At 35.0% G+C, this 22,505-nt stretch overlaps 2 protein-coding genes, 1 non-coding gene and 1 pseudogene across 3 annotated transcripts; 2 read left to right on the top strand and 2 right to left on the bottom strand.

Annotated features, from left to right (window-relative positions):
• The first annotated feature begins 112 nt into the window (after window positions 1-112).
• On the top strand, window positions 113-4,116 carry LOC129301716 (thaumatin-like protein 1; annotated as a pseudogene).
• TRNAL-CAA (transfer RNA leucine (anticodon CAA)) lies at window positions 1,305-1,388 on the bottom strand. Its single transcript has one exon. It is a non-coding gene; the product is annotated as a tRNA-Leu (tRNA).
• Window positions 4,117-9,225: 5,109 nt separating the features above from the next.
• On the bottom strand, window positions 9,226-14,901 carry LOC129303404 (endoplasmin homolog). Its single transcript, XM_054942694.1, has 15 exons — window positions 14,751-14,901; window positions 14,469-14,589; window positions 14,228-14,381; window positions 14,048-14,128; window positions 13,747-13,858; window positions 13,532-13,658; window positions 13,287-13,425; window positions 12,239-12,359; window positions 11,885-12,087; window positions 11,546-11,761; window positions 11,288-11,453; window positions 10,932-11,082; window positions 10,684-10,834; window positions 10,146-10,550; window positions 9,226-9,682 (listed from the first exon to the last, which is right to left on the bottom strand). The coding sequence occupies exons 1-15, from the start codon at window positions 14,815-14,817 to the stop codon at window positions 9,416-9,418; spliced, it is 2,481 nt and encodes an 826-aa protein (XP_054798669.1). The 5' UTR covers window positions 14,818-14,901; the 3' UTR covers window positions 9,226-9,415.
• A 4,703-nt stretch (window positions 14,902-19,604) lies between these two features.
• Window positions 19,605-21,564, top strand: LOC129301859 (uncharacterized). The gene has a single exon (XM_054940471.1). It carries the CDS (start codon window positions 19,978-19,980, stop codon window positions 20,323-20,325), a length of 348 nt encoding a protein of 115 aa, XP_054796446.1. The 5' UTR covers window positions 19,605-19,977; the 3' UTR covers window positions 20,326-21,564.
• Window positions 21,565-22,505: the final 941 nt, after the last annotated feature.

The raw sequence follows: 22,505 nt of genomic DNA, 5'->3' as shown, positions 1-22,505 counted from the left end.
GGGGCTGCGAGCAGGAGTCAAAAACAGGAAATTAAAATTTAAAGGAACGCATAGCCGGCATGTGTGTGCGGGGTGTGTATATAATTGGCTTTCATATCACAATTGTGTTCCTATGCGGAATCACAGCATGAATGCTATGCCCAAGCCCTTGTCAAAACGCAAGAGATACGATGTACGGATAGTATCCTGTTGTAGTCTCAGTGTAGGCAGTTGGTGGTTGTTGTACCATGATGCATGCATCCAACACCAACGTTGAATGTTAGTATTATGGTTTGGCCCCTGTCGCAATACTCAAGCTTGCTCCGCCGCCGGCCGCCCCCGTAAAGTCAGATTTGCATGCTTGGCAATTTGCCCGTCCTTATCCCTCTTGTCATCCAAGTCAACATCCCGTGTGGCGTCCAATTGCTTGAGCCTAAGGTTCATGGGCCCCTCGTGCGGACTATTAAATTGTAACTTGATTGTTACCGATTCGCTTTCAGAACGTGGTGGTCGGCACCATAACACTGCCGTTTTGCAGTGTTAATTTTCTTTTTCTTTTTCTTTTTTAAACCATAAAGTTATTATTATTATCATAAATAAATATTAATTTAATAAAATTTAACTTGAATAGTTAAAATAAAAATTTTAGTCTTAACAATTTAAAATTATACTGAAAAAATTTAAAAAATGACTTCAAGACTTAAAAATAAAAGGTTAAGTTTGCAAAATGAGCTAATTTCTTATAATGTAACAAATAAATGTTTAAATTTTTGTTTAAAAAATGTTCATATTTAATATCCAACCATATCTTAAATAATATTACCTCTCATAGATGAACAGATATGCAAAATAAATAAAATAAAAAATATTTTACAAAATATTTTTAGTTTCAATTCCAATTTTTTCAGTATAGTTTTGAATTGCTCATACCAAAATTTGTATTTGAACTATTCAAGTGAAATGTTAACGAGTTGCATTTATTTATTTATTTATTAAATATTAAATAATAACTTTATAATATTTATTTATTATTAAAATAATAACCTTATGGTTGAAAAAAAGAAAGAATTACATTAAAATCTCACCAAAAAAATTAATTACTGTAAGGTTTATTGACAAATAAACTAAATTATATTTATAACATAATAAATTATTAATACAGTTTAGTTTAATTGCTAATAAATTTTATAATAATTAATTCTCTCCAAAAAAAAAAAAACTAACACCAAAAGTTGGCAGTGTTTATCCAGGCCTTCGAGCTTGTGAAATGCATGCAAGGCCCGTTACATGTTAATTAAAAAAAAAAAAGGAAGGAAAGGAAACAATGTCAGAAGTGGGATTTGAACCCACGCCCTCTCACGAGGACCAGAACTTGAGTCTGGCGCCTTAGACCACTCGGCCATCCTGACTCGATGCTCTGTTGCAATTTTTCTCAATTTACAATGTTTGTTTATTCTTCTACCCAACTACATTAAACAATAGGGCACTGCCACCGGTGGCAAGAAATGGTTTTAGTTTAAACCGGCGTTTTCCATTTGTATGATTAACTTTTGCCGTAGAATTTTACATGAATATATGTGAGCTTTTTTGGATTTCACGTCCATCAAACTGAAGCCATGAGACGAGCTCGATTATTTGAACATGAATAATTTCTGCGTGGGAATATGATTCCATATAGAAGAATTCTGCCTAAACGGATAAATTGTATGCGAAAAGCTAAAAGAAGACGCCGTAGAGTATGAGATCAATCAGAATATGTTGAAATAGTTAAGGCCCAACCCCTGTCCTCTTTTTGACAAATCATTTCATTTCCTAGAATTATATATCTTAAGCAGTATGAAAGCTGTATATGCGAATCAGTGGGACAAAAAACGAAAGAAATAATGAATGCCTATTTTTTTAAAAAAAAAATTAGCTTTTGCCTTTGCTTGCATGCGCTGAGTTGTATAATTAACGGCTATAAAAGTGAAGATTCCATCAGTTCAATATTTGACTATATACAAAGGTGAGGTTTCAAGATACCCAGTTTTTGTTGGCGAAATTCATTTAATTCTGTTGTTTTACGGCTCCCAAAGCAAATGAAGGTGTACCCAAAAGTCATTCATTATATGACCTCTTATAATGAAACTCATGGCATGCCTCACCTGTGGATGGGATGTACTATATACATGATGCGTGGATAAAGAAAGTAGATCCCCAAAGCTGCTTTAGAAGTTGTGTTGCCGTCAGGCGGGTGAATGCGTGAGATGAGTTGGTGAGCTTCCACGTCTCTACACTTTAAGTTAAGTAGAGTATTTCAACTTGGTCCCACCCCTTTCATAATCCTTATTAACTCAATTTCCCATATTCTCACCCGATCCCTCCCCCTCACTGTTAATTAATCTGATCCAACCTCTCTTCGTGACTTCATCCTCCGTCGCCTTCCTCTCCATCTTTCTACTGCCAGCAGTTTCTTCATTCCACGTCTCATTTTCTTCTAATTAATATTCGCATGTCTTTTCTCGTCTAAAGCTTCTCACCGCTGCTTCTTTCCCCGTCATATTCCTCCTCCCTCCAGCTAGCTCTCTACTTCATCTCTATCTGACATGCATTTCTTTCTCCCTTATCATTCCCTATGCATTCATCTCATTTCTCTTGTGCTTCTCAGGGGCAATTAATTCTGCTTTATTATTATGTCTTGCAATTTACATTTCGCAATTTGTAGAAAAATCAAAACTGAGCTAAAACAATAGATTTCTGGAACTCTGCTCTCCAATTGCATGAATATTTATCATTTCTGGTTAGACGGACTCAGACTAAAAATCCAATAGGCTTTGAATAGCCAAAATAAACAACCAGAAGCGACTGGGCCAAAAACAAAACAAGACACTACAACATTACTGGACTCCAGATTGGCACGCAGGCCCAAGTAAAGAACATACACTTTCAACACAATTCCTATTCAATCAATTAGCTAGTCTTCATTATAATTATATAATAGTTGTATGCCTTTGATTCATTGGAGCTTTATATAAATATAGGTGTATGGGGGGCTATCTTCACTGTCACCACCAAGTGTGACTACATTGTATGGCCTGGAATTCTGGCCAATGCGGGCACCTCCGGGCTGAACACCGCCAGATTTGAGCTCCAACCGGGTGGATCTCGGAGTTTCCAGGTCCCACCCAGTTGGTCCGGAAGGCTCTGGGGCCGAACCGGCTGTAATTTCGACCCGACCAGAGGGCAGGGTAGCTGCGTCACCTGGGATTGCGGCTCCAACCGGGTCGAGTGCTATGGGGCTGGAGCAACTCCACGGCAACGCTAGCTGAGTTCACTATCGGGTCGAGTGCCCTGGACTATTACGACATCAGTCTCGTGGACGGATACAATTTGCCCACGCAGGTCAATGCGGCTGGAGGTTCGGGGTCCTGTGCGTCCACGGGTGGCGTGGCGGATCTAAATTGGACGTGTCCGGGGGGGTTGCAGGTCGGGGATCGGGCGGCTTGCAAGAGTGCATGCGAGGCATTTCGGAACCCCGAGTATTGCTGCAGCGGCACGCACCTGTAAGCCGTCGGTTTATTCGCAGATATTCAAATCGGCATGTCCCAAATCGTACAGCTATGCCTACGATTTAGCGTTCCCTCCGTTTTATTTATTTAGTCAACTTTGTCTATTAATTTCATCAGAGCAGCCGGCGGGGTGGACTTTTAGTGTGACGCAAGTTAATACCTGAATCGGGCTTGATTGGCAGACACATAAAGATAAGCTTATATGTGCCTGCATGCGGATTAATACATCACAGTTGGAATCCCATTACGGGAGGAATATTGCTTTTTTGGTTAATAGTTTCCGTTGGATATCAGTTTTCACAAGCATATAACTAATGCAGCCATAAATCGGCAAGAGATTCAGCTCCAGAAATGCCATGGCTTCCAGACTTCTTTGTATCACGCTCGCCCAAGTCAGTGTCCTGCTTCTCCTCCTCACTTGCCCCTCTCACTCTACTCTTCTTCCAAGCGATGCGATATTTAAGATGATAGAGTGACTTTAGGAATTTTATGTTAAAGCCCCATTTTTCTTGCAATTTTGTTTATTCTTAATCACTCCATTTTGTTATTTATGATTATGGTGTTAAATATGTGTGTCGCTTTTCTTAAATTACCCTCTTTTAATGATGGTGATGGTGTTGAATGTGGGAGACAAAAAGAGTAAAAAAAAAACGTAAAAACTAATTAGGGTAATTTGAGGAAATAATGTTAAATGATGGAGACAAAGAATATCGATGTTTTAAATTTACGCTGAAAACAAATTCCTTGACCGGGTTTTATATTTAGAACTGGAGGGAGTATAATTTTCGAGGAAATTTCAATCCCATGCCCTTGATCGTAAAATATACGTATATGCTTAATTCCTCTCATAATATAAGTCTTCTTTTTTTTTTTTAAATAAAAAAAATTCATTTTACATGTCTTTTTAAAAGTGTTTGGACTAAAATTAAAATGTTACTTACCAAGGCCATAACCTAAAGTGAGTTGAATAACTGAAGAGTCAAACCCAATTAGCTATCTAAACAAAAGAGCCAATCCATATTTCAAGAGAGTAACTCAGTTAGATGAACAAAAGTACTCAAGATCTCTTTAAGTTTTGGAACTAATACTTAGACCGTTAGTATATAAAATCATAATTTCAATGAGCCCCAAATCTCAAGAAGACATGACTATTATTCACGAGTATCTCGAAGACACAGGTTGATTGTTAAACAATGAAATGCGTTATGAAGTAGACCATGCATAGCGACTCCCTGATATTTTGCAAGTACATTTTAAATTTTATGGGAGCAACCGTCATAGCTTAACCATTATAAAAGGAGGATTAAACCACAGAAAGAAAAATAACAACACTTATCCAAATACTGACATTTTTATGTCTGTAGTTCTTAGATTTGTCATATACCTTTCACACGTAGCTTTTATTTTCATTTTCAGTTTTATAATCCTTTGTGTTTTGTAATCATTTAGTATTAATCAAATATTTGTTTTGCCAACTCTTGTATATTTTTTGCATCTAGGTAAACTATGACAAGCAAGCCCGAAGACCCTTTGTTATCATTTGAAACTCAGCATTTCTAGCACGCCTGGTAATTTATTATTCCCAACAAACAAATAGTTAAAAAAATCATTAACATTTTTTCCTATTAATCCCTTATTTATATGAGTAATGTAGAAATGTTTTACTGCATCAAATAAAGGGCAAATTTGGCAACTTGATTGAAATTTTAGTGTATCTCTATGTACAAAAAATGCCATAGAAGGTTCTAGTAAAGAGAGTGGCATGAATAGCTTTGAGCCTTGTGAAAAGAGATAAAAAAATATCAAAGAGAATACTCATAAAATTTTTTTAATATAATCTCTTGGTTAATAATAAAGTGCAATGTCATCATTCAATCCATATAATTGACCCTATCTAATGAGATAAAATTTTTTATTGTTGTATCAATTAATTTTTTTCGTTTATGTTAGAGCTGATAATTCGGGCTAGCTAGAATAAGCTCTAAAAAATTTAGAGTCAAGCTTTATAAAATAATATTTTTTAATGTTTAGAGCATATTTAAAGTAAGCTCGATCGAGTTCTGGTTTGGTCCACATACTTTAATAAAAAATTTATGTTTTTAAAAAATATATTAAATATTAATTAATTCTTTAAGTTTTAAATCATTTTTTTACTAAGATACCATATATTTGAATACATCATTATAAATATTTAAAAAAAATAAAAATATTTATATTGTCATATTTTTATTATCTTTAATCTAGAAAAAATTTCAAAATAATATTTTAAATGTATTTTAATATTTATGTTTAAATTTTAATACCCACATATTTTTTGAAAATTTTTTAAGTCTTCTACATTGTTTAAGTATCCCAAAAAATATATTTTATATTTTTATAAAATAAAAATAATTAATTTTAAATTAGAAATTAAATTAAAATTAATTTTAAAAAATGAAAAATAATAATAATTAGGGCATTCAAGCAAGCATGAATAAACCCAAAGAAGTTTGAGTCACTTTCTGATTCAAAATTTTCTGCAAATTCGAACTTATCTTGACCTAGTCGAATATATCCAGCCTATTTAAATTACCAACTCTAAGTCAAATATTAAAAGACTTATATATTGAAACTAAAGTGCATATATGTGTGTCAAGAACTTTTATTGAAGAAAGACACTTTCAATTCGTAATACAAATCTTTTTAATAATATTTTTTAAGTTATTGTTAGTCTAAAGTTTAGAACATTTTATAATTTTTAAAAAGTATGTTTCTATTTTTACCCTATATTAGTGAGAATGCGCTAGGTTACATGAAGAATTGTGAGTGTTAATAGTAGATAAAAGCAAAACTAGGAAAAGAAGTCTTTTTCTCATGAAATTTTTTAAAGAATTTTTTTTTAAAATTTACAATACATTCCCTCCCATCTTTATTATGTGACACCTCTTATAATCATTTTTTAGTCCTTCATATAAGGTAGGCATTCTATAGGGTATTAATTACATTTTTTCAATATGACCCCTATTGAAGCTCATTAACTATAATAGAAATTGTAATGAAAATTTTAAATTTTTTTGATAAATAAGGATAAAAGTAAAAGTTTGTTGTATTTCCAAACAAAGTTAATATTTCAACCATTTCTTCTTGGTTCTAAATTCTAATAAGATAGTTGAAGGTGTCTTGTAATAAATACTTTAAGAAGTGTTGGGTGATTTTGAACCTAAAGTATTACCTTTGCTTGACTTAGAATTGGAGTAGCATAACTGGTGAGCATTACACGGAAGTCATAATGGCCATCCCGCCCAACTTTGCTGGAATGTGAAGCTTGGTAACCGTACGACTTGGGAAACGCAAATCATGTTGGTGTTTGCCTCATGGACACGGGGTTGACTACTGGACTTGAGCCCCGTTTCGTCTGCAATAAATATGATTCGGTGGCTAGTTGCCTCCAATCTTTGCAGCAGATTCTGTAAACCACTTGCTTATTAACTCTCGTGAACTTTGTTTTAGGCTCAATTGCTTCATTGACCGTGCATTCTAAACAGGCCGACCGGGACTTTCATCAGGGTCGTGGCCTCGCGGGGGAATTGGGTTCCTTTTTCGCAAATTTCTGTTGCTGTCACTTCATTTTCGAATGATACGTAAGAGTAGTGTCCATAATAACTTTCAAAAACATTTCGTCACGAATACTTGAGATTCTTTTCTCGTCGTATCTTGAAAACTAATAAAAAGGGTCCAATTGCACTATCAATATGCAAAATCACATGAACGAATACATATTTACAAATACGATATGCATATCATGCTCTTCCATATGTTCGATATAGTTACATCTCTTTTTGATGGTGTATTGCACAAACTTCATCCCCTTTTCCAAGAGCATGCAGTTGAACCTATAACAAGTCAACAACACAAATTTCATCCCCGGAGTGGGACTGGATCAATAAAGGCGCCACAAGGGTAAAGAATTCACTACTTCTTTCAGATCCCTCTGTTCCCCACATAATATAATAAGGCGCCTCTAGAGTGTAGAAACGGAGCTGGCCCTGTTCTACTTTCTCCCCAAGGACCTTGATGACCATTCCCAATTAGCATGGAGGAAAGGGATCATACATTGAATGGTTAAAGTTCATTTTTTCTTTTAAAATATACTGTTAGACGCACTTAGTGTCCTACATCTTACTGTGATTCAATTGATCTCTTAAACTTTAAAAAACAAATCACCTATATCTTACCATTAAATTCATGTTAATAGACATCAAATGAGAAGGTAGGACCCATAAATTTGAAGAGTTGGCATCCAAGTGCACCTCCATCTCATCATCTCACCATCTCACTCTGCCTCATCATCAGATTCATCTCTCCCTCACATGCCTAATCTCATCATCATCACTTACACCATCTCTCTTTGTTTCATCATTGGATTCATCTCTCCCACTTATCTCACCATCATTATCTCACCATCTCTCCCTACCTCATCATCCAATTCACCTCTCCCTCTCATGCCGAATCTCATTGTCTTTCCCTTTCTCCCTCTTTACTCTCAACATTGACCAACCCTTCCTAAACTTAGGAAAAGCCCTTTTGCCTTCCCCTTCACAATGGTGGACTCAACAATGAAAGAGTTTAAAGTTGGAGATGGAGGTAGATGTTGGAGATGTAAGATGGGAGAACTATGGGTGTGGTTTTGGAATTTGCCAAATTGTGCACCAGATGAGGGCCTAGAGATAGTTTCAAGGGCAATCACTTGCTGTATCGTAATCTAAGATTTGCCAAACCATGCACTAGAGAACAAATCTCCATGATTTGGGAATTTCAAGTTGCTTCATTCTTTAGAAGTTTTCATTGAGTGGGCGGAAAGAAGGAAAAAGACAAAGTTGGTGGGTAGTTTTCACGATCACCAGTGTCCCCCTACTACTTCCAACACTCAAGGAGGGCTTGAAGGTAGCTTTAAAAGCGACCTCTTTCTTTTTCATTTTCATTCTGTGTTCTCTTTTTTCTTTATTTAGGACAATTCGTGTGCACATATTTGATTTTTGATTTCTAATTTTACATTTAGTTTTTTATTTGATTGAAGCTCTAATGCTAGGTTTCCTAGGTTTAATTGCTAGGTTAATTTTTGGCTCTCATTGTTTCATAGATTTGGATTCATTTGGGGGTTTCTAAGTTTTCCAACCTTCCTAAGTTTTCAGATATTTGGGTTCGATTCATGCAAGTGGTTTCGTTTTTGGTTTTTGATTTTTACATTGATTTCATTTGTTCTGTCTTCAATTTATGGGTTTTCACTTAAGTCTTTAATTTTGTTTTACTGATTAGTTTCTCATTGCTGATTGATTTCATGGCGATTTTGTTCTGTTGAATGTTTTGCAATTTTCTTCTATTGATTCCATGTTTCCCTGTTGTAGTCTTTACTATTAAATTTAGGAAAAAAGTCAACTTAATAACACATAAATGACGCATGGGCTGCCAACCATGCATCGTTTAACTTCCGCTAACATCATTTAATGATAGGATATTAGATGATTTTTGAAAATTCAAAGGATCAATTAGATCAAAGAAAAGTATAAAACACTAAATGTTCTTAGGGGTATAGTTCAAAGCAAAAATGAATTTTAACCCTACATTAAATATTAATTCTCAGATTGTGAAAATTCAAAAAGCAGCAGCAGCAGTTGTAAGGCACATTTGCTATGGGGGAGAAAAAACTCAATTCCTGGAATAATTGACTAAACACCAGAGCAAAATTCCATGGATTATACTAGCATGATCACAGTAACCTACAGCTATGGCATTCCTTCTCCGACTTCATAGGCATCAAAGTTCCAGCAGAAGCTTCGAGAGTTTTTTCCTCGAGAAGCTAAATCGTAAAGATAACAAAGAAAATGGAAATACAAAATCCTTTGAAAAATCTATAACTCGTCCTTGATATCGGCATTATCAGTGGTAGTGGCCTCAGATTCAGCCTTCAGAGTAGATGCATCTTTTACTTCGCTTTCAGCCTCAACTTCTTCAGCGTCGTCTTCCTCTTCAACTCCAGCTTCAGGACTGATGTTTAAGCTAGACTTGACTGAACCATAAATACGGGAAGCAAAATCCTTGGGGTCATCTAGCAAGAAGCCACTTTCGAAGAGCGCGGTCTGGTACATCAGCTTTGCCGTTTGCTTCACCCCCTCATCCTGCAAATGCAAGCCGATTGTGTCAAGAGACAGAATTCAATTCCCATTGAAAAATACTAGAGGCACGACGAAAAGAAATCATTTCTTGTAAACGTAGAAAAAAAAAATTAATTCTCAAGATGTATGTAGCCTTGGCGAGCCAGGCTCTTCATTATCATATACACATATAACTAAATGATCAAAAACGCCCCAGATAGAAAGTTGAAGGGAACTGCAGATGAAAGAGAGAAACAACCAAGAATCCTATTAAGAAACTTTGTAGAGACTATTAGAAGCATTCCCGAAAGAATAAGCATGCAATTGAGCCTAGCACCTTTTTGCCATATTGAAAAAGAAACAGTAAGATCTCCCCTACCCCCCAAAAAACACACCCACAGCAAAACAAAGTGTTGATGATATCTCTAATTCTAAAGATCACACACAAAGCAAAAGCAAGCAGGAAATATTCAACTCCAAAATGTACCTCGGGGTCCTTTACTGTTCTCTCCCGGAGCTCTTTGATGATAGGGTGTCTAGGATTGATCTCAAGAACCCTCTTTCCACGCATGTATGCCTGCTTGCTAGCATCTGACAAAGTCTGCGACTGCATGATCTTCTCCATGTTAGCACTCCAACCATATTTTGATGTCACTACCACACAAGGTGTGTTATCCAATCGGTTGGAAATCTTCACATCATCAACCTTCTCACTGGAAAGGACATTCTTCCACCACTTGGTAAGATCCTTGAAAGATTCCTTCAGCTCCTTATCTTTTGAATCCTTCCCAATCTTCAGACCCTCCTTAGACACATTCTGGAACTTTTTGTCTTCGTAATCCATCAAGTACTGCATCAAGTATTCATCAACTGGATCTGTGAAGAAAATAACCTGTAGGAGTTTTGGGGAAAAAATTAGAAGCAATGGCACTGGCGTGTTCAGTAACAAAGAGATAAAATCGTAGACAAGACGAGGCATATCATCAGATAGACACAACATTAACATAAATAGCTTTTAATTGCACCTCATAATTTTTCTTCTTAAGCCGCTCAAGGAATGGAGATTTTTCTAATTGTTCTTTGCTGGTTCCAGTTAGGTAAAAGATATCTTTCTGCCCAGGTTTCATTCTAGAGATGTACTGATCTAGAGAAGTCAGTTTACCATCGGACTTGGTGCTGTAAAAGTTCAAGCATCAAGTACAATGTGAAGTCATGAAAGAGAAGAGACAATATCAAGAATCGAAAGAGGCACTGCAGCGGAATTTAATTACACCGAGGAAAGTTACCTCTCAAATCTAGAAGTTTTGCCAAACGATTTCTGTTGGCAGCATCCTCAATAATACCAAGTTTAATTGACTTCCCAAACTCATTCCAGAACTTAGCATATTGCCCTCTTTTATCATCACTGTCAGTGGACTTCTCATCTGCATCAAAATTCAAAATTAATGAAACAAAAAACCAATTTATAGAAATTAATGAAACCACTCATCAATAGCTTGCCAAAGATCATTGGAGAAAGATATCTATCCAACTGCCAAAATTTTTGAACAATCAGGAAGCCTACTATTCCAAAAGTGGGATAAAGATTGAGGGTCAAAGAAGTAATATTTATTACTTATTATACCATACCTTTCTTGTCTTCGTTAGTTGACTCATCAGGATCCTCATCAGCAATCCTACGGATCATATCAAGGGCTTTCCTGATGAGTTTCTTCTTGATTGTCTTTAGACTACTGTGTTGTTGAAGCATCTCTCGTGACACATTAAGTGGCAATGTGTCAGAATCAACAAGACCCTACTCCCAATGTCAAAACATCCAAGAATTAGCAAAAATGGTAAACAATACGATCCTCACGATATACTGCCAAAATATATATGAAAGTGTACCTTCAAAAAGTTCAGGTATTTTGGCAACAGTTCATCAAATTCATCCGAAATAAATACCCGTCTAACATACAATTTCAAGTTGGATTTGTTAGCATTGTAATAACTCTCATATAGATCTTGAGGAGCCTTAGGTGGCACAAACAGGACTGCCTTAAACTCAACATCGCCTTCAGCAGTAAAGTGACTCCAAGCTAAAGGTTTTTCATCACTGAAATCCTGCAAAATACATTACATTTACATGATGGATATTAGCACTCATCACTGTATGGATAAAATTGCCTATATAAAACCTAAGGACTCCCATTATTAATGAAGATGTGAGCATGCATATACATATACCTTAGCCAAAGAGTGGTAGAATTGATTGTACTCTTCCTCCGTAACATCCTTTGGATTCCGCAGCCATATGGCTTTGACATCATTCAAGAGTTCCCACTCATAAGTAGTTTCCTTGACCTTCTTTGTCTTGTGCTTCTCTTGTTCATCTTCACTTTTCTCAGAATCTTCAACTTCACTTTCTTCCTCAGAAGAGCTGCTTTCAGCTGAAAATGGAGAAACATAGAATATGTAAGAAGCATTGACTAAGAAACTAAACACCACATCTTATCTTAATGGATGCATACTAGAACAGTTTCTTGATGCATGGGGTGTAACAGAGACAAATTACCAATCAAGTCTGCCACTTATACTTACATGTTGATTCCTCTTCGTCACTAGACTCAGCTTCATCAGCGGGAACCTCTGTCTCAACTTCCTTACTTGCCCAAATATAAATAGGGAAGTTGATAAATTCAGAGTATTTCTTAACCAATTCCTACAGGGAAAAACAATTTCAGCTAGTCATTCGGTGAAACCTCAAATATCAATTGGTAAAAAAGGAGGGAACCATGCTTAGAAGAAAACCATGATATATTATTAAAAAAAAAAAAGAAAAACAGGAAGCATGAGAAAATGCAAACGTGAAATTAAACTGCTCATTACGACAGCCATAACAAATTGCTGAAGGAACCATCTAAAAGTTCGGAAGATAATAAATAGAATATTTCCTTGCAGAAAGTTTGTAGCATGTGAGCACTTGATATTAGAATACAAAAGAAGTCTCATATTTAAAGATTAAAAGATAGATTATAAATATATAAGTTTAAAAAGTATTTAATCAAATAGCTTAAACTATTTTGGTGAAGTATATTATCCTTAAGCACACTTAACATAAAAAATCTAACAAAAAAGACAAGAGAAAAAAACAGATGAGGAGCAGGAGGACGAGAAATAAAAAAAAAAAACAGAGGAAAAAAAATGGTAGAAAGAACATTAGAAAATAAAAGGAACCTCACATGTAAAGATTCAAAATAGATTATAAATATATACACTTGGAAAGTATCTAACTAAACGGTTTAAGCTATTTTGATAGAGTATATTATCTTTGAACATACTTAATAAAAAAAATCTAATACTTGAGATGTAAAGGTCAAAATAACAACGTATACTGTATATTTAGAAGAAGCAAAAGAATGAAACAAATTTAGCACCCCTATTTACGATTTCCAACAACGGGCAGGGCATTGAGATATGTGTTATCACCTAGCTGTAAATGCACAACACTCATTGTCCTTGATTGATACTTCTATTAAAATTAGAAACTATCAGGGTATTCTTGTTCACGGAAAACTAAGAAACATAATGATAATGATGTGTTAACTTCAAAATACTTAATAAAAACTCAGCTATCTATCCTGCATACTTTCAGCTTGTACTCCTCTAAGTACTCCCCAGCCTCATCTCTGAGATGTAACCTGATCTCAGTTCCACGTCCTAAAGGTTCATTCCATGTATCTTCCGATATGGCAAATGCTCCATCAGCTTTTGATTCCCAAACATACCTAAAAGACAAATAGTTATCTTATCACACTGCAGAAGCGAGGTACAGGAATAAAAAATAACCTCGAAAATTATTATCTAATAAAAAATGTAAGTTTGAAGACTTACTGCTTATCATCGTTATGTTTGCTAATGACTTCAACATAGTCAGCAACGAGATACACAGAGTAGAAGCCAACCCCAAACTGCCCAATAAGATTGAGATCTCCACTTGTCTGCACTTTTTCAACGAACGCTGCAGGGATAAATGGTTTCAATTAATTAACATCTTTAATAGCTCATCGTGAATGAAAATTATAATGCATAAACTACAAAATATATACCCGAAGTTCCGGATTTCGCTATTGTCCCCAAATTCTTTATTAAATCCTCCTTTGTCATGCCTATACCTCTATCCCGAATGGAAAGGATTTTCTTTTCCTTGTCTAACTTTATCTGCATTATATCAATCATAACGTTTTAAGGTAAAAATATAATGCACATAATATAATGACTAAAACATTTAAAATGCCACGATCAGCAGTCCATTATACAAAATTTGCCATCATTCCATGACTAAATGTACAATTCTAGATTCTATGATTAGATGCCCAATTCCTAACAGAATCATTCAGCATGACCAACCTGAATTTCGAGCTTGGTATTATCACCTTCGCCCAAAATCTCCTTATCGGTGAGCGAGAGGAACCTAATCTTGTCCAATGCCTAGCATAGGGAAGGTAATTTCCATTAACATGCAGGAAGAATAAAGTAATTAACTTAATTTACTTTATTACAAAAGAAATAAAAAGGAAACCAGCTTACATCAGAAGCATTGGAGATCAACTCCCTGAGGAAAATGTCCTTGTTGCTGTACAGGGAGTTGATAATAATATCCATAAGCCGGGACACTTCGGCCTGGAACTCAAACTTCTCCGCGTTGCTGCGCAGCGATCTCTTAGAAATCGACTCCGCCTCCCTTCAATCAATTCCAAAAACTTTCAGAAATAAATAAACAGACCATGAGTGGTTTATAACTCACAACAGGTGCAGTCTGCTCAGAAACCTCTTGGCCACATCTGAGTCGGTCGAAAGACCATTCGGAACAGCACCAATCTTCTCCTCAACCTTCGGGGTATCTACAAGCTCTTCCGAATTACCCTCGGCATTTGCCTGAAATTTCTGACCTATCCAACCAGAGATGAATAATTAAACTACAGTTTCAAGTGTTAAGAAGCTAAGGTATAGGTCTGTGATAAGAAAATGAAGTAGCTTGTGCACGAAATGCCCAATTCGTATTAAAAGGGGAGAAAACACTCAGCATCGGAGTAACAGAGGCCCGCCACACCTTGATCCGCAAACAGGAAGAGAAGACAGAGTAGAAGAAGAGCGGAAGGAACCGTCCACTTCCTCATCGCAGAGAAACGAAGTTTCTAGTAGCTATCTCCACTAAACTGAGAAATGATCCGTTCCACGGCACCGCTATGATAAACAAGAATGTATTTATACTTCGTAAAGTGCTGGTGACCGTGATTGTCACGGGAACCTCAGTCTAAGGATGTATAGGGTTCCGATTGGTTGAATTTTGCCAAACTGGATGATCGAACGGATATGATTGCCTTGTGGAAACGTGGCTTCGTTTTATTGGTTTGTTCTCTTTCGTTTTACGTGGCAAAGGCCAGTAGCCAACTGACCAAGCATTGTGGACGGTCCCACCAGACGACTCTTGAAACCAAAGTCTCCGCTTAATGCAGAACGTGGCACTTTACTATTGGTTTCACATTCTCTTTTTAACGTGGAAAAGAAAACCAAGTCTTCGCCCGAATCGCAAGGTGGCGATGTAGAGCTAGGAAGACTTGTTTGCTGGACCCGAACAGCTGATTATTAGCTAGGAAGACTTGGAATTCTCATACTCATGGTTATAGTAGTTTTTTCTTTCCATTATTGTAAAAATGTTTAAATTGCATCCTGGAGTTTGGCCACGGCCTCAGTTAATTAAATCCTTTCATCCAGCTACCTAAAGTTTAAAAATATTCATTCACATTACATTTGAGTATATGTTTTTAATAGATCGCATGTATTGTTTTATCTCGAGATTAACCATTTCCTAACTTTTTCACAAGAAAACTACTTAACTTTTGAAAAAAAAAAATAACACTCTTTAGAAATTTCATAATGTTTGTTTAACATTTTAAAAATAATTAAAATGTAAGGGAATTTTTTTATTTTGAATAGTTTTTTAAAGAAAAATGATAATAAAATCTCTCTAAATTATATGAATGACAATTCGGTTTCTTGAAATGTTATAATACCGATAAAATCTATTGCACTCTCCACAAATACACGAGCTGTGATGAGTAATATAACGTTAGTAGAGTATTGTTTTCACGAAAATTTGTAGTAGAAATAAGGTCAAGCAAGAAACTAAACAGGTTCAATCAAGTTGAGCAAAATATAATCGGTTGAATAAAATTGATTTTGAAACTTATATTATAATTATAAAAAAAAAGAAAATGATTATCAAACTTCAAGCATAAATTAGGACCTATCTAGAATTATCTATCCCCCTTACATCTCATAACATTAAAATAACATTTTCTCATAAATGTTTTTAATAAAAATAAGTGCTATTCTAAAAGATACTTGAACAAGCTCTCTCAAATCATAAACAAATATTTTATTAAATTAATTGTTTAATTTCTTATTACAATTAATAAAACCCAGTTTTAAACACTAGTCATAATACAATTATGCAAAGTTAGCAAGTATATTTCTATATCTTACTAGCAAAGCCATCTATCTATTATGCAAACTTTAAGTTCTCGCACTATTTTATCCAAATTCTATACCCAAGCAGCCCACTCAAACATTACCCAAGTGAACAAATCAACTAAATGGTGACCAATTATTTAGAAGTATTGAGAGAAGAGTAAAATGAATACTTATCTATCATTAATAACACAAAAATAGGTGAAAATTTGTGTTAATTCATATAAGAGTTTCAAATAATTCTAAAATAAAGTGTTTAGCTTCTTATAATCATTTACAAACTATAAATGTACAAAATATTTGAATCTATATCAGATTCAAAGAGAGAAAAAGAGAAGAAATAGAAAAACTAAGATAATAAAGCTTTAAATGTCTTCAAATCTTTATTTTTTTTGCTCCAAGCTCTTCCAACTTCGAACCCCTACCACATAAAGCTCCCAACGGAGATTCAAAATTTAAAGAATGCTTCACAAGTCTCAAAATTCATATATATAACCCTAGCTTCAAGTATGATGTCAAAACACATAGGTTCAACAAATGTCTTTTGGTTGCAGCTAAAATGCCCCTGTGAGTGTTTTGGCTATTAGCTACGGCTGGAGTGCTTCCGTCATGTTGTAGTTCTGGCTTTCGGCTAAAGTCGAAAGTATTTAAATTAAATCTCAATTTTTCACTCTTTATCTTGTCTTTTTTTTTTTAGTGTAATAACTTTATAAGTCTTTTTTTGTTTTTCAGATGGTGCTCCAACAATCAAAGAAGACAAGTAATTTTTGTAAGGTCCAAGTTTAATTTTAACCAAGATAAGAATTATGTACAATTTAAACCAAGATTTTGCCATTTAAGCCCAAGTATGAGAAATGCACATTTGTCTGTTATATATACAAAAGTATGCAAAACTTCATCAAAAATCAAATAAAATTTTAGGAAAATGCATTGAGGGAGTAACTTTTTTTAAAAGACCATTTTAACCTTATTAACGAATTGTGATTTATTATTTAATTATTGTGATTTTTTGAAAAAAATTTGTGATTCTTTAAACAAAAGTTGTAAATAGAGTTTGTTATTTTGAAAACTTATTTTTCAATAATAAAAATTACACTTGACAAATTATGATTTCTTGTTCAATTTTTACAATTCATAAAATAAAAGTTGTTATTATTTAAACAAAAGTTATGATTGATCAATTACAAAATTTATACTTGACAAATTGTGATTTTTTGTTCAACTTCTACGATTTACAAAACAAAAATTATAATACCTTAAATAAAAGTTGTGATTGGGCCTTGTTATTTTCAGTAAGGACAAAATAATTTTGTTCCTAAAAAAAGTTATTGACAAAGAAGTTCTTAAGGGTTTCATTAATATTATGGTATTTTGAAAAATTAAATTGTTATTTGCATAATTTGAATGAATTTTATTATTATTTTTTTCTTTTTTTAAGTAGTCAGATATAAATATAAGAGAGAGAATGTTCACGAAAATATGGAAAAAAAACACACACACACAAAAATGTCGTAAAAATGACCAAAAAGAAAAAGAAAAACAACCAATAGATAATAAAAAGTGACTACTCACGCTCACAGTAAACTATTATGTAAGTCGACAAGACATTTACATTTATTATGTAAATTCAAAGACTGAATTTCAGGTCCCAAAAAAAAAATTCAAGGACTGGATGATGGGCAGGGCTAAGATGGTGAGATAGCTTGGAGCAAGTTTAAGGAAAGATATGAACAAAGGCGGGTCTGGAAACGATGATAATAGGGGAAAAGCGATGCCTGCAAAAGTTGAGGATAGAACCTGCAATAATATCCTATGGATTTTCCCCGTCCGTTATTTTACGTCCATGTGATGTACAGGGAGATCAGGCTGGATCAATATTGATGGCTTCATTATATCAATGGCGTTACTTTTTGTGATATTCTCATCCAAATAAACCAGGAAATTAGATAAATGGTTTCTATGAACACATTGAATACCCACTTTAATTAGCGCTGCCATGGGGCTCATGTATTCTTGAAGGGTTCGAACTTTGCTATAATGACAAGTTTTTTAAACTTAATATTCATTCCAATTCTCTCAAAACTTTCATGCTCATGCAACAAGAGTTTTACTAGAACCATCTCCTTACTGAAAACAACCGAGAAAATCGAGAAGCTTATTGTGAGAATTTAGACAGTCACTTCTAATCACATGTATATATAAACTAATAAACGTGTTGATTAGTCATGCATCAAGCTTTCAACGATTATCTGGATATTAGGATTTTATGTTTCCTCCAACCCAGGGTGGTGTCATATTTTGCACCATGACTTGACTTGCTTTACCCTTTCACGGCTTTTATGTTGCCTTGTATTTTGAAAAAATTATTGGTTATGGAAGCGAAGATGTCCAACATTGTAACTGTGTTAAAGATGTTATAATTATAAATGTAGATTATTCAGAGACATTGGTTGTTAACAAGCTAAAACCGTTGTTGTGCCACATAATCAATTCAGGAACCAATTTACTAATAGATTAGATAAAAAAGTTAAGTATCATTTTTGCCCATAAACTTTACCCCAATATTTCATAATGAAAACTATTACTTCCTCCGTCTTAAATTATAAGATAACTTTAAACAAAATTTTACATATCAATAAACCTAATTAAATACACCTCACAGTCTTATCTTTTTAAAATAAAAATATAACTTTTTAAAAATGTTCATAATTTAATATATTAAAAAGAAAAGGGATGAAAATTAATTATAAAGAGAGAAAGAATAACATTGAAATTGATGCATTTATTAAAACTTTAATTTACTTAAAGTGTCTTATATTTTTAGGCAAAAAAAATCTTTCAAAAATGTCCTATAATTTGAGACGAAGAGAGTAAAAATTATAATGGGAGGCCTATTAATAGTGAATAGATGACGAGTTATATTAGGGTAATGAGGGAGAGAATTTTCAACATTAAAAAATATAATTAATTTATAATTAAATTTAAGATATCCAATGACCATTCAAGTAAAATTAAAAGCAAAACTAATCCTTAACTCTTAAATAAATTGGACGGAGGCTACAGAAGCCAATCGTTGTTATTTGTTTTGTAGTAGTCTTTCATTTGAACAACATGACCATGGGAAACAAAAGTATGGCAGATGGCAAATGAGGGTCTCTCTTGGTGTCTGGTAAACAGAGGTGCAAATGCAATAGAGAACAAGATTTGACTATTGCCGGCCCACTTCCTCGGTCCTTCAGAATATAAGATTCCGGAATGAGTAGAAGGCCTATGCGCCTGTCCGCACGCATTAAAGAAGGAAAGCGATTAAATTGATGTCATGCCATTTTGATCGTCCATCCTCCCAGCTGGCGGCCCTCGGTTTAGGTACCAACACGGATGGACCGTTAACTCTAAAGGACACAATCAAAGCTTTTAAGTTTAGTAATAGGAACTGGTAACGCACGAGTGAGGAGAAGCCACGTAATCAAGATGCAGATCTGAAAGGTACGAGAGACACGTGTAAGTGATCGGAATTGAAAAACCAAAATCAGGGGGTGTAGGGTGACACACGTGATTCCTCTCCCTCTCTCTCACTTTCCCTAATTTCCAATCCAAGGAGGATGAAGATAAGCTCGACGGGCAGAAGCGGATGAGAGAGGAACCCACTTTCGTAAATTCAAGAAATTGGGACTCCCACATAATAATCATAATTAAAGCCATGAACATTCCCAGCAGCGCGCCTTAAAGCCACCGCCATTTTCATTCTCAGATCTGTCGCTGCTCCTGCTGCTTTGTACGGCTCTCCCCCGTCTTCTCCCTTCTTTATGGCTGTGTCCGACACGGTTGTCGGAAATCTCACAACGATCTACGTGGCGGTGATCGCCGGCATCAAAGCCTACGGCCTTGTGTGCGGGCGGAGCTTCAGCGGTGGGTTTGTTGTGATTGTTTCAAGCACCGTGGTGGGCCTCGTGCTGGTCGCCACGCTGACGTGGGACGTATCCCGTAAGGTCACGTACGCCTTCACGCGCTATCACGGCGGTCACCATCATTCTCACAGTCATGCCCATGAGATGTGCAAGGGCGGCATCTGTTGGCACGGCGTGGCCGTGCGATCCACCGCTTCTCAGGTCCGCTTCAGGCTTCCCCGTCAGATTCCTTACGCGACTCTGTAAAGCAAGTTCATAATCCGGTAGAAGAACAATATGATGGTTTTTGTTTTTTTCCTCATGTAAAAAGCATATATATATATATATATATATATATATTTTGTCTAGAATTGTGGGTTTTGTTGTAAAGGTAAGCATCCAGTGAAGGAAGAGGGGTCGAGGTGTATGGTGGTTTTGATTAGAGTTCAGAGCTTAAATTATATGGTTGTGATGTATGTATTGATCATGGAAACGGGAATATTAAATTATGTGCGTAGATGTATATGAACGGAGGAAAACGGGAAAGGTGCATTAGTTTTATTTTGGTTGATCTTCGGCGTCGGAAGCTCTTTACTCTGCGTTTTGGGGATCATCAATAATTCTTGTTTATTTTACTAGTAACTTGACGCCCACAGCCTCCAGCTTGCCGAACAAGTGGGTGAGACAAGCCGTCTGAAACCGCTTGAGCGCTGAATCCTTTAGAGCAGATTTCTTAGTTGACAATAACCTCCAAACGTACGTGGCTGATGCACCATTTGAATCAGAAGGACCCTCATTGGATTATATCATAACACTTGGGATTGCTTGCTGGAGACTTAGGGGTTCAAGGAATGTGAGATTATTGTCCGATGAAGGAGTGAGTGTTGAGCCTATCTCTAAAAGCATACGAGCGATGGTTGACTCGATCAAGAAGTTGACGGGGTCGTTCAAAGCCTCACCCCTGATAGCCGTTACACTGATCAGCTCATAGCTTGGTCCAAACCACCACCACACTGGATTAAAATTATTTGTGATGGATCTCAAAACGCTAGCAAGACTAGCTCTGCTGCGGAACTTCTACATTATGAGAATGAGATCTGGCTTGCCGGTATTTGTAGAATTGCTGGTCACGGCAACAGTGTTCGGGCTAAGCTATGAGGTGTTTATGATGGCCTTCAATTCGCTTGGTAAAACGGCTGCAAGCATGTTCCTCTTGTTTCTAACAGCAAAACGATCATTAAGATGCTCACCAGCGAGAGCATGACCTGCCTAATGCTGACTCTCGTTTTCTCAGAAGCATTAAAAGGATGCTCCGACAACATTGTCATCCCAAGTCACGTACATCGGGAAGCCAATCGACGGGCTGGTCACCTTGCAAATCATGCCTTATATATCCATGCAGCTTGGAACTCATCAAATTTTGGATCCGCCTCAGTACATTCTTCGATCGTTTATTGCCGGAAGACGTTGAGGAATTTGCTTTACCCGTCGTTGATTTGTTAATTAGCTTTAAGCTTTGTATTTACTCTCTTCATTACTCCCAAATTAAAAAAAAAAAAAAACAAGAGGATGGGACAAGCTCAGCAGGACAAACACGCCAAGAGATGCCAGGGGTGGAGCCAAAATTTTAACTAAAATGCCCGAATGATAAAGTATATATAATAACCCAAAGAAAATTGTGCATAACACAAATATTTTAACACGTATATTCATACTCAATTCCATCAATCTATGAAAAAAAATGTATATTCATTTTTTAAGTTCTAACTCGTTGATTTTTTTATGAACTCGCCATATCATATTTAGGATAAAATTTTCTGCAATTTCATTAAAATATAAACTATCATTACATCGGTAAAAAATTCATTTTCTTTTTAAGTATTAAATGATTTAAATGTATTCTTAAGATCCAAAATCATATTTAATTTAAAAAGTTTTATTACTTACTCATTGAATTTATTATGTAAATTTTTTCAATGGATAATTGGTGACAATAGTAAATATATTAACATGCATAATGATGCTAAATTATCACAAAATCTTTATGTTGATAAAATCAAATTATATTCAAATGAAAACCGTTCATATCTTAAATTGGAATAAGTTGATTGTTATATAAAAAAGTAATTTTTTAAGAAGAATATATTGACCATAATCTCTTAACTTTTTAAATAAATGATTTTATAATAGATATCAAATATAAAATGTTCAATATATTTTAAGATTTTTGTTACAACATTTAACAAAGTTAATCAATAATAATTTTCATGATCTCTTTCATCAAATGTGAAATCAAAACAAAATCAAATGACATTAATTAATGCTTTAAGAGCATATGTAGCATCATCTCATTAAAAATAAGTAAATACTATAACAACTCCTCTTTTGATTTTATTTATAAGTCATTTTTAACATGTGTTACATGAATTAAGGAAACCTTAAAATTT

This window comes from Prosopis cineraria, unplaced genomic scaffold (genome assembly GCF_029017545.1).
Source record: "Prosopis cineraria cultivar Desert tree isolate PC_DT_omini unplaced genomic scaffold, ASM2901754v1 PC2, whole genome shotgun sequence".
In the NCBI taxonomy this organism is placed as follows: Eukaryota; Viridiplantae; Streptophyta; class Magnoliopsida; order Fabales; family Fabaceae; genus Prosopis; species Prosopis cineraria.
The sequence above is the reverse complement of the archived record's forward strand: the minus strand, read 5'-3'. Positions and strand labels throughout refer to the sequence as shown.

Excerpts from the sequence above, each read along its gene's own strand:
- LOC129303404 (XM_054942694.1), bottom strand. The coding sequence starts at position 14,817 with ATGAGGAAGTGGACGGTTCCTTCCGCTCTTCTTCTACTCTGTCTTCTC. Across the intron at positions 12,360-13,286 it reads TAGAGGAGTACAAGCTGAAA|GAATTGGTTAAGAAATACTC; the intron begins GTATGCAGGATA and ends TTTTCCCTGTAG. Across the intron at positions 10,551-10,683 it reads TTAAGAAGAAAAATTATGAG|GTTATTTTCTTCACAGATCC; the intron begins GTGCAATTAAAA and ends AAACTCCTACAG.
- LOC129301859 (XM_054940471.1), top strand. The coding sequence starts at position 19,978 with ATGGCTGTGTCCGACACGGTTGTCGGAAATCTCACAACGATCTACGTG.